At 40.8% G+C, this 12119-nt stretch overlaps 3 protein-coding genes across 7 annotated transcripts in view; 1 reads left to right on the plus strand and 2 right to left on the minus strand.

The window, feature by feature from the left end:
- The window catches only part of zgc:110158 (uncharacterized protein LOC553590 homolog), a 38200-nt gene extending 34460 nt beyond the window's left edge, over positions 1 to 3740 (plus strand). For all 5 annotated transcript variants that reach the window (XM_061063884.1, XM_061063888.1, XM_061063887.1 and 2 more), the window contains one exon: positions 567 to 3740. In XM_061063884.1, the coding sequence (XP_060919867.1) occupies positions 567 to 596 (30 nt within the window). In that variant the 3' untranslated portion in view covers positions 597 to 3740. The remainder of the gene's footprint in view (positions 1 to 566) is intronic.
- A 2595-nt stretch (positions 3741 to 6335) lies between these two features.
- Positions 6336 to 8432, minus strand: LOC132993407 (psychosine receptor-like). Its single transcript, XM_061063241.1, has 2 exons — positions 8276 to 8432; positions 6336 to 7594 (listed from the first exon to the last, which is right to left on the minus strand). Coding segments are annotated over exons 1-2 (981 nt in total). The 5' UTR covers positions 8278 to 8432; the 3' UTR covers positions 6336 to 6615.
- An 822-nt stretch (positions 8433 to 9254) lies between these two features.
- On the minus strand, positions 9255 to 10743 carry LOC132993574 (ovarian cancer G-protein coupled receptor 1-like). The gene is made up of 2 exons (XM_061063477.1): positions 9642 to 10743; positions 9255 to 9610 (listed from the first exon to the last, which is right to left on the minus strand). The coding sequence occupies exon 1, from the start codon at positions 10645 to 10647 to the stop codon at positions 9685 to 9687; it is 963 nt and encodes a 320-aa protein (XP_060919460.1). The 5' UTR covers positions 10648 to 10743; the 3' UTR covers positions 9255 to 9610; positions 9642 to 9684.
- Positions 10744 to 12119: the final 1376 nt, after the last annotated feature.

The following is a 12119-nucleotide window of genomic DNA, read 5'->3' on the forward strand; positions in this document are numbered from 1 at the left end:
TGCTTAGTATCTTAGTTGAGTTTTGAAGTAAATACCGGTTTATGGGTGTGAGGGTTGGGGGTCGGGGAGTCTGTTGATTGTATGGTGTACATATTGATGGTCTATTACCCTCCAACTGGAGAGCCACAGAGTGCACAGACTGGATCTTTTACATTTTTTGATTTTCCTGATCAGCAGCAGAGCTGGGAGATATTAAACATTTTAAAGACGAGCAAAGATACTTTTCTAATGAAAATCATTTATTCTAAAAGAACTAAAGGATTCCACATGTAAACAAAATGCTTACTGCTGTTGTGGAACATTGTGTTATAGAAATCAGAAAAAACTTCAAATTTAAATCTGACAGTGTAGTCCACGTTTGTATTAAATATGCTCTGCTGTCTGTGTTGAGGTTGAACATCCAGCCTTTATTATCACTAATGGGATTACTTGAGCCTTTGCCAGTATCTGTCTGTGCCTCGGTAGCTCTGCAGCGCTGGGTGTGGGCGCCCTGTGGTGTTTAAAGGTGGTCAGTGACACATCCACTCATCTGTGCCCTCCTGCTCTTTCCCTCTCTCTCTTTTCAGTATTCACCCAACATGACGATGAGTGTGTGATTTTATTTTTCCTCTTTTTTGTACTTTTGTTCTTTTTACCTTCCCTATTTTTGACTCCCTGCACCTGATTTTTTTTTTTTTCTTCTTCAATTCAATCCGTATTTTTCCCGGGATTGGACCACCTCCCCTCCTGACTTACACACACACACACACACACACACACACACACACACATCCTTTGCCTCCTGAATCCTCCACATCCTCCACGGGATCCACAATTCCCCTGCTCCTCTCCCCCCTCCCCCCAACCCCCCACCCCCCCCCTCACTCGGGACCCTACGGCCACGCAGACCTCTGGGACAGCCCTTGAGCATGCTGGGACTCTAATTAAGACGGGCCCTCCTGGAGCCTGCAAGATGGCCGCCGCTCTGAACAGGAAGCAGTCGCAGAGCAACAGGAAGGGCCTCCTCTCTGACTCCGGCCCCAGCCTCCCTGGCTTCCTGTCAGGTTCTAGACAATGAGCGAAGGGGAGGAGGACAAACAGAGAGAAAGGTAGAGAGGAGACTGATAAGACAGCCCTCCACAGTGCTGGATCTTTTTAGCCGCTGCCTGGAAGCTTCTCAACAACCACTTTGGACTTTTGAAAAACTGTTGTCTCTTTTTTGTTTTTGTCATTCTCCTCCCGATGGATTCAGTTGTGGGTCAGACAAACGGACCCGTTTACCCTCCATGTTGTTTCTGTGTGTACATTTTTTTGAACAGAGGTGTTGTGATGATCAGTGAACTTTTTTTTTTTTTCATTTTTGTGTATGTATTGTATCATTGCTATTTTTATTATTGTATTGTTATTAATGCTATTTTTATGATCATTTTAAGATTAGGGTCTAATTTGTGTTGTTTCTAAGGGCACATTGTTATGATGAAGACGGCATACGTGCACACAAGTCCGAAATAAACCTGCTGTGACATGCGGCTCCACGTAAACACAGTGCCCCCTGCAGGTAACCCATCACGGTACTAATTGATCGTCCCTTTTCGTTTATCTCAAAGTTTTTTTTTGTTTTTTTTTAACCAGTTCAAATTCTTAACTTCCAAACCAGAAGACGAAGAAGAAGCAGCTCCTGTTTTTAGTAGCTTCCATGCAGTGATATGCACAGCTCTATTTATTTATGTACTTAAAATTTGTCTCATGACTCGTTGTTACCTTTTTTTTTTTTTTTTTAAGTGTTATCCCTGGGTTGTTGTTTTTTTCTTAACTGCAGAACTAGTAGCAAGTGTGTAAATATGCAGATCCAGACAGCCGCGTCTCAGCCTCTCCGTCTGACAGCGTTAGACTCCTTTTTGACCCCACCTCATGCTGCTCCAACTACAGCCACCCACTTGGCTTGATGTTCACTCCAACGTGTAGTTAGGCAATGTTTACAATCTGCCGACCTTAATGAACTCTTGGATTGTCTCTGGTAACTAAGAAGTCCTCAACACACTGTGATGTATGTCTGTACTTTATGGAAATTTGCTTTCACGCACCGGTCAGTTTAGCTCCCAGACTTTAGTTGTCATACATACAGTACATGCAGCGGTCGCTTCTGGGGAAGGACTTCAGGCTCTCTGCTGACTTGTTTAACGTGGGAGCAGAGCAGGACAGGAAGTATCAAAGCATTGCTCTGTTGCTCTGTAACTTATGCCCCCTCTCCCCCCCCCCCTCCCCCCTTCTTCTTTGCTCATCAAGACCTCCGTCCTCCCTTTCCTCTCCTCACAGACGGGCCAGAATCCACACACAATCACACAACCCTCTGATTGTTTTTGTACAACCCCTCCATCTTTTGATTTCATTGTGTTGTAAATACTGTAAAATGCATTTTGATATCATTGACATGTTTTGATATTTTTCAGATCACGACGACAGTTGATCAGAAAAAAAGGCAGATTCGGGGCGACTGTGTGTATTTGTGCAGAGATGGTGTGTCTTTTACTCAAGAAATGATATGAATGATGACAAACACAAACTGGAGCTGCTATAGACTATTATGCTATTTCTTCTCATCACAGACAAAAAAAAAAAAGAAAGAGGGTGGGCTTAATTGTGCATCAGAGAGGATGAGGAAGGGATCTTTTTTAAGTGTTTTTGAACGCCTTTTAGGGAACTCGCTGTCACACACATTTCCTTGAGAAATCGTATAAATTAAACAGGAGTCTTGTCCAACCCCCCCCCCCCCCTCCCCCGTCTCTGTTGTTGGTAAATTATTAGCGAGGTGGCCAGAAAGCCTCGAAAAGGCTTATTTTCATCATTTGACAGGGATTTTGGAAGGAGAGAATGAAAGAGGCCAGTCTTTCCCAAAATAAATCTCCTTTCCTTCTGCCTCAGACGGATTTTTTTTTTTCTGCTCTCATGCTCGACAGCAAGAAAGAAACAGAAAGCAGGACACACAGGACGCTGTCTCTCAATCTGACACACCAGGGACCAGAGTACTATACAATACTTAACTATGAAGGATTTTTTTTTTTTTTTTTTACTATTTAAGATGGGGAGGGAGAAATGTTTTTGAGAACGTGAGGAGAAAAAATATCGGACAAATTTGTTCTAATTGGTAAAAAAAAAAAAAGAGAGGTAAATAGAGCAGGGACAGGCGTTTCTTTCATTTTGACTTTGAACAGCTGTGGTATAAAATGCAGTGGAACTTCTATCTTTCTGTCCTGTAAGTACAGCCGTCACAACGTTGATCATTTCTGTATTTCTATTGTGCTGATGTATAATACTGTAACATTCAGGGGAAGGGAGGGTTAAGAGGAATATCTTTTTTGTTTGTTGAGGGGAGTAAAGTTTTTCTGTTCAGTTCCTCACTTTTCCTCTGATGACAAAGCAGTATTGAATATGAGGCAGTCTATCCTTGGGGGGTTGCTTTGTATCTCATGTTAGGGTAGTTTCAGATCCTAAATGTCTCGTGTAGTAAAAAAAGAAAAAGAAAAAAAAAAGAGGTTCCTTCTTCGTATGTTTCTTTATATTGTAAAGTTTCTTTAGACAAAAAAATTGTTGCTTATTGGAAAAAAAGGTGGGAAAACTGCATTGATAATGTAATTTTTTTTTTTTTATTTTGGTTTCGTTTTCAATTTTCATCAAGTTGTCAGTCGTTTTTGCCTGTGTCCCCCTTGTTGTAGATACATATTAAAAACAAATAAAATGACTTCACTCCTTTTGCCATGAAATCTGCACTTTTTTAACCGGGTTTTAGACCTTGATTTGACTCCTTCAATGTTCTACTCCCAGCTGGTCTGCAGAGTGATGGACTTCTTGTGATCAGGATCATGGAATAGATTCTTCGTTACATTTCATAGACCAAAGGAAGAATTCACAAATGTGTTCTGTAGATCTAAAGTGTACCGGCATCCTGGAAGTCATTGCTACATATTACTAAAATACAGATTCAATTAACTCTTTGAGGACCTGATTGAAAAACAAGGAGTCAAAAAAAAAACATCTGAAGGATTAGGTTGAAAAATGATTTACAATGCAGTGAGGAATAAAAAAAATAATTTAATGGAATTAAAAGTATTTCTGTAGATTGTCAACAGTGTGTTGTTGTTCCTTTCCTAAACGGAAATGATGTTATCATTTAGACCAGTGGTTCTCTGCTTTGTCTGGTCTTGTCTCAGGACCCACCCCCAACTCCTTCATACAAAATTGCAACCCAAATTTCTGATATTTTTCAACCAATCAGATTCCTTAAATGAAAATGCGCAGTTTGGATCTCAGAAGGTTCAAAACACGCGACGGAACAAAGAAATGTTCAAACATGTTTAAAAAGCGAGTCATTGACTGTTTGACACTTTATTTTGCCAGGCACACCTTCACCACGACCCTCTGAAAACGGCTCCGCAAACCACTTCTGGGTCCCGACCCACCAGCTGAGAACAACTACTTTAGACCCCTTTACACAAACAGTTGTCCAACTGTCCACTTCCTTTCATGAGCATCGGAGCACTGGAAAAAGAAAAGTGTTCAGGAGACTACAGGTATTAATGGTGTTCATACCACACACACACAAATACACATCTGTTGTAAATAAGAGTACTGCATTGAAACGGACATATTTTAAAACAGGGGAATATCTTTAAAGCAAATTTATTAAAGGAAAGAGAACTGTTCAATTTTATTTTTTTTAAACTCTACCACTGCTTTTTAAATAAACTTTTATCTTTCTTTTATCTGGTTTACATTCGTCAAGCGGAGCTTTTTTTTTATTCTCATGACTGCAAATAGTTTCTTGTTCCATCATTTGTCTTTTTTCTTGGCACTATTTACCGATAATAAACTATTTCAGTTGTGTTAATAGCCTACTGTTTATTGTAGGCTACTCTTATTGGCGTAACACTGGACTTGTTTTTGGACGCAACATGAGCGCCCTCTACTGGGGCCCCTGCAGACTCGCACCCCATGATGTGTTGAAAGAATATGCTTTTTGTGTTTTAAACACGTTTTTCTTGGTGAAAGTGCTCAATCCCTTATGCAGCGATTTTAAATTTTCACTAGAATAATTTTGGGTCATGTACTTTGCTCACTAAATCCTAGCTTCATAATGATTCTCTGTGGTTTAGCAAACACAGTTAATGAAATTATTTCTGTCCTTTAGTCATTTCTGGATTCATTTCAGGAATTTAGTTTCATAAAAACATATTTATGCATAAACCTTTAAAGCCCTGCTGAAAGAATGTTGTGTAAACAAAAACATCTTTAGAAATAATACAAACCAAAGGAAATAACGCTGATGAAAATGCACGTAAACTGAAAGATGTAGCTGTAGAATGAGCTACACTATACCTGACAAAATGAGCTACCCTGCATAAAAGACTGAGTTACCATACCTGAAAGTTTAAACTAGCCTTCATGACTGTTTGAGCTGCCCTGTCTGATATAAAGAGCGACTCTACATGTTCGAATGAGCTACCAGATGTCATGTCAGATGTCAGTGTCAGATTGACCAACCCTGTCTGACAGACAGAACGAGAAACCCTGCCTGACAGTTCATGCTACCCTGCGTGATACAACAAGCGACCCTATATGCCAGAATGAACTACCCTCCCCCTGAATGAGCTACCTTGCCTGACAAAATGAGCTACCTTGCGTGATCATTTGAGCTGCCCTGTCTGACAGACTAAGACCTCCTTCCTGTGTCAGTTTGAGTTATCCTTGCCGACACTTTGAGCCACCCTCTCGGACAGTTTGACCTACCCCGACGGACAGAAAGAGCTATACCCTTCCTGAAAGAATAAGCTACCCTACATGTCTGGAAAAACTACCCTGAAAATGGAAAGAAAAACCAAGTCTAAACCTAACAAATGTTAGTATTAGAGTTAAATTATCCAAATGCTGACACTTATATGCAGTACTTTAGTTCCTTGTTCTGTGTTTGTTTACCAATTCAAATGTTATACTCATGCTCATCTTATCATTTAAACTGCAACATCATATCCATTTTTAGTTTCAGCTATACACATGGACATAGACTAGAGCCCGACCAATTAATCGGCCAGCCGATGTCTATATTTATCTCTACAGATCGAAAATAGATCTAAGAAAGACATCGGTCAATATATCGGTACCAGATTTTTTTGTCTGCCTAATATCGGTATCGGACCCAAAATTCCCATGTCGGTCGGGCCCTAGAATAGACGTGTTTATGAAAACTCTGGAGCCTATTCATGGTTTGGGTCTCTAATTACAATCGACTGACAGTTAATGTAACTGTTGTTTCATTTATCATACTTAGTTTAACTGGAAAGAAAATGCCCAGGAGACATCAATGTCTTACACAGAAGTATTTATTGAAGCTTGGAGATTAAAAAGCAAAGTGTTTCCTGCATTAAGAAGATTCTTCGCTCGTTTCAGTTTATTTGCAGTAATGGACTTTTTTTTTTTATCCAGATCTGACCACAGTCATCAACTCTAAGTATCTTACTCACTCTAAAATGTAAAACACATCGGCAACTTTAATTTACACATTTGCTCTTGGACAGCTCTTTCGCAGTGTCTGTGAATGTGTTGTGAAAAGCAGTTCTACATTTGACTTGTACTTTATTTAACCTACACCACACCTTCATCTTTGTTCCTCTTCTTTATCTGGAACAGGAGAACAAACTGATTTACATTTTTTTTCCCTGTTCTAGTAATAAAGCAATAAAGGAGAGGGTCTGCGAGGCAGTTGAGGCTTGAGACAGCTACGCTGATCTTGTATGGATAGAGGAACCATGCTAGATACCGGCAGTCATTCACAAACGCACGCACAAGCATTATGATGTGGACAGGTCCGAAGAACAACACAATGCAGAGCAGGATGACCGTCAGCAGCTTTGACACCTGTTTACGTTCCTGTTCCTCTGTGGACTGGTTGGTTTTCAACGCCTCACAGAGCCCCCTGGTGAAGAACACGACGAGGACAACGGGACAAATGAAGCCCAGGAAGAAGCGCGCTAGATTAGCCCGAAACATGCTCTCTGACAATGGGCGGAATATATCAAAGCACTGAGGAAACTTGCTGTCCTCATAATAGGAGTCCTCCCAGGTGATGGTTGCAGCATTGAAACAGACCACCAGCACCCAAATGGCAATGCTGACCCCCACTGCAGTTTCGACTTTCCTCAAGAAAGTGTACTTAAATGGGTGAACCACCGCCAGGTAGCGGTCAAAAGCAATGCAGCAGAGGAGAGCATCGCTGGTGTAGAAGTTGGTGTAGAGAGAGTAGACGGACAGCACACAAACGTAGCCTCCATGAGCCCACACTCCTCTCCACAGGAAGTCCAGCCACAATGAAAGGCCGATGGAGAAGGTCAGGTCACTCAACGCCAGGTTGAAAAGATACACGCCGAGCTCGTTTTTCTGTCTAATGTGCTGCAAGGACACGTAGAGGGAGAAAGCGTTGGACGGGATGGCAGTGATGATGGTAGCCACATAGAACACCAGGAAAGGCTTCCTCCTGGACGAGCTGTCGACTGAGTAGAAGTCTGAATGATTGGTGGCCACGGTTAAGTTCTCCATTGCAGACGTGGTCGTCATGTGATCACACCTTAAGGAGAACAAAATAAAGGAAAAATGAAGAAATACAATGATAATAACAGATTATTATTATTTTTTTTAATTAAAGGGCCAATGCACTCATTTTTCAGCCTTGAAATGTGATCAATGATTCCCACTTTGGAGGTAGCTATTTGATGTCTGAAATGAAAACCTGATGTCAAATTAGAAAGATACTTCACCACATCTATTTAATCACAAGACAGGTGCATTGGAGAGTTGTGCGTTTTTTCACATTTCAAATATGATAAATATTGCCCCTTAGTGGAGACCAGTTGTATTATTAGAATTCTGGACAGAAGTTGAGAAAGCGTTAATGATTATCTTTGAGTGAAATGAACAGCTTGAAGCAGGAAATGACCAGAATCTATGTACAGGAAGCTTTAAAGTCTGCTGATATCTGAAGCCAATTACAATGACATGGAAACAACAAAATCCACCTAAACTTAAACAAAGTTCACAACATTAGAAGTAAGTTCAGACATTGAAAAATAACCATAAGCATTTAGAGAAGACAAACAAAAAATGGATCAAGTAGAGTTGTAATACTCGAAAATGATCTTAGTCTCATGACCGGTCTCGAGACAACTTTTTGCTGTCTAACCTAAACCATTAACAACTACAACTTCCACTCAGGATGGAGTCAGATGAACTGATACGAAGGTCTACTTACATTTATTCAGTTTAGTTCTCGCTCCTTGTTCTTCCCACAAAATGCATCATTGTTAACATACAAAGAAGCAGAGGGAGTTCATTCTTTGGCTGCCACATCAGTTTGTTAAAAGGAACAGGAAGAGTCAGAAGCTGCCTCCTCGTCCTCCCTGATCACCACACGTTATTTACTGGGTGACAGGCCACGGGCGGAAACAAACTTCCTGTGTCACAGAATCGTACAGCAGATTTAATTGACTGTCTAAACAAGACTGCCTGTCTCTCTGTTTGATGTGTCAATAAAGACAGACAGTATAAGTAATGCTTATTCTAATCAGATAAAGGGGATACTTATCTGCTTGTCTCATTGTTTCCATAGGGTAGTTATATTGTTGTAGCTGGTCCTTAGTGCTGCTGGTGGATACGCACAGAGCTGCCATGGAGGAGTTTTTTTTTTCATGGTTAAAAAACAGAATAAAAATCAATACTGATGCCTCTGTATGAGCTACGAAAGCAAACAAGTCTATCAGCAACAATATTGATTATTTGTTCATTGGTATTTCTAAATGCCTGTAGGTGTCAGACTCAGTATATTTAACATTTTACTTTTTCCACAGCAAAGATTCGCAGTGAGTGATACGCCTCACTGGTCAAACGAAACACATGTACAGGACAATATCAGCAAAGCGAAAAGACATATAGAGATTGACGTTTAAAGTCTAGCTGGATAATATTTTTTTCAAGAAGATTCAAAGTGATGGTCGCTGTTATTATTCATTCCTATACTGGTCATAGAGAGACATTTCTAATATAAAGGACGGGGGACAACATCGACAGTCTTTGTTTTTGTAAACAGAACGTTTAAGGTTTCAGGAGAGTTAGACATCAAATAGATACAGTGACAGACTCGCCGTCTTTTTTTCTGCTACATATACCTTATTTTACAACCCTTCTGAGGCAACACAAACACCGTCTAAGCTAACAAAAGAGGGCTCTTGCAATAAAAGGATCAATCAGTCTTTATTAATATAGCACCTTTCATACAAATCAACTGCAATTCAGAGTGCACACATGAACAGAACACATAAGGCAATAGTACAAGAGAAAGACAAACCATAGGAGGCTTATTTAAATGCATCGTTAACAGTGACTCAATCAAAGTTTATCAAGATACACAATAACTAGGATGTCATTTGTACAACACATTGTCTACACACAGGAGCAAAAGTTAAGTTTCAGAAGTGATTGGGTCCAAAATGAAAATGGAATAAAACATTATTGAAAAAAATTGTTGAATTTACATATAATCATCACCATTATAATGCAAGTAAAAATGTATCAGTATATAACAAACTTACTATGTCACTGTATTGGCGGTAGGATACTACACAGTTTGAAATATTGATTTGGTTAAAATGAACAATGGAGTTTTTAGGAAATTGTCTGAATTGCACTCGAGCTCTCAAACAACTTACTATTCTTCCAAACTCCCCTCCCTTTCTCCACGGCTTTTCTGATCTCTTTTTGAGCGCTCTCACTGATCAAGCAGTATATGATAGGGTCTAGTGAACTGTTGATGGTTGTCGTGGCAACACTGACCAGGTAGGGATCTCTGAGCCTTGCTGCCCAGACGCAGGCCCCCGGCTCCAGCACGGCCCTGAGCAGCATGACTGTCTGGAAAGGCAGAAAGGACACTATGTAGGTCAGCAGTAGAAACAAGAGCAGCACGCCCACTTTCCTGCGCTCCCCTTCCAGGATGGACGGGCTTTGACGGAGGGATTTCATGATCTGCTGGAAACAGAAGGCCATGATGAAGACAGGCACCAGGAAGCCCAGGACGACTCTTGTGAGGTAGTGGTCAGCATCTTTAAGCGTCATGGGTACCGGCTCTTGACAAAGCAAGCTCGAGGAGAAGGTTCGCAGTGCCCCCGTGTGGTGGAGTAAGATAATGTGGATGCAAATTTCAGAAGTCCAAACAGCAATGCTCACGTACACCGCGGTCCGTCTCTCCCGGACCCAGTTGAAGTGGAGAGGATAAACCACGGCAAGGTAGCGATCAACAGAGATGCAGCAAAGGAGGCCTGAGCCCACATAAAAGCTGTTGTACATGATCACAGACACCACACCGCACAGACTCTCATCCACAGGCTTCCGCAGGGCCAGCTCGATCCAAACGGGCAGAGAGATAGTGTAGAGCAGGTCAGAGATGGACAGGTTCAATAAGTACACTGCCATGCTGTTTCCATTTCTTATCAGCATCCAGGCCACATACAGAGACAGGCAGTTCGCTGGAAATCCCACGATGAAGAACAGAGAATAAGCAGTTGGATACATGTTCCTTTCCACCGAGGACACCACAGTACAGTTTGTCTTGTTGAAAAAAGCTGCATCCATTGATAGTGATGGTGTCCAAACCCCCGAATGCTTTCGGTAAATGGAGAGCTTTCTGTTTTGTTAGAAAACGAGATAGGATCAGCAATGCAAATACTTTCCAGCAAAACATGCTTGGCAGCGTTACAAATAAAAATAGCATCGGGTGTATTTGTTTAATTTGTGCATCGTTGAAAGTCATCGCAGGAACTTCCAAAGGTGAAACACTGTTTACCATTCAGTAAAAGTAGTGTACTGTGTTGTTATCCATAATAATGGATATTGATATTCTTCTGGCATTAATGAGTAAGTTTTGTCCCTATACGTCTGATGATCAAAGCATTGCAATCCTTTTTTCCCTGTTACCAATGTGTGAACTAATTCCCTTTGCTTTTGTCTATTTTAATATCAGTATACTCAGGGATTACAGCTTCCAAATAATTATAAGTATTGATGTAGGTTTTCAAGCTGCGATCAAATGTCAAAGTAAGAAAGATCAACACACTTCGCTCGAATCAATCATTGGTCATGTGTTTTTTTATTTGTGGTTTTTAAAGAAAGTTTAAATTCAAAAGCAATTCAATAAATGGTGGGCTTTAATTTCCATTTCATCAAAAATGTAGTGTTTTGTGGTTCTAACAGCACAATACAAAGCACACTGCACAAACAGTTCTGTGGTAAACACATGAACACATGAATATGGCTCGGTGTGAATAAACAAAGCTGTGACTCTGATCTCCTCTGTGAACATTGAAACTGTCACAGTACCTGCTCCATGACTTCAGTTTGTGTGAGGTGTGTGTGTTTTATTTAACGGCAGTGGAGTATTTTTGTGTGAGTGCTGAGTCATTGGTGTGTTTTTCTTCTCCCCTCCGCCCCTCCACGCCGTCCTCTCCCCTCTGCTCACCTGCAGTGGATCTGCCATCAACACACCTGCCCGCAGTCAGCTTCACCTCCAAGCACCCTGCGCCGCCAAACACTCACCAGTCCGTGCTGCTGGACCGCTGTGCCTTTCAAGGACCTTCTTCTGCTCATTCTGCCTCACTGCCAACAAAGCCTGCCAGACAGCCACCTCACCCATGCAACCCATGTTATTTTTGACACCTGGTCAGCGGCATTCATGACAGAAACAGTATTTTATCAAATTAGTGATGCACTTCTTTAATGTTACCCACGATGAGAACCTTAATTCTTCTGACTGTGGACTTTTGTTTTGTTCTTCTAAAACTACAGCTGTTGTAGCCATTACATATTGCTCCCGGATCTTAAATGGAGGCCATGGAGGTTAGCAAAAAAAAAAAAAAATCATGGTTCATCCTATTTTTAAGCAACAATGACCACATTTTATTTAACACCTACATACTCACCATTACTTCTTAAAGCAAAAAAAAAACAAACAAAAAACACACATTTTATTTATTGTTGCCTCAGTAAAATGTTTCAAAATGTAAACCCCCCTCTTCTTAAAAAGATATGAGCCTTATTTTTCTGTAATG

This window comes from Labrus mixtus, chromosome 18 (assembly GCF_963584025.1).
Source record: "Labrus mixtus chromosome 18, fLabMix1.1, whole genome shotgun sequence".
In the NCBI taxonomy this organism is placed as follows: domain Eukaryota; kingdom Metazoa; phylum Chordata; class Actinopteri; order Labriformes; family Labridae; genus Labrus; species Labrus mixtus.

Bases quoted from the DNA above. Each gene is read 5' to 3' on its own strand.
- LOC132993574 (XM_061063477.1), bottom strand. From the start codon at position 10,647: ATGGATGCAGCTTTTTTCAACAAGACAAACTGTACTGTGGTGTCCTCG.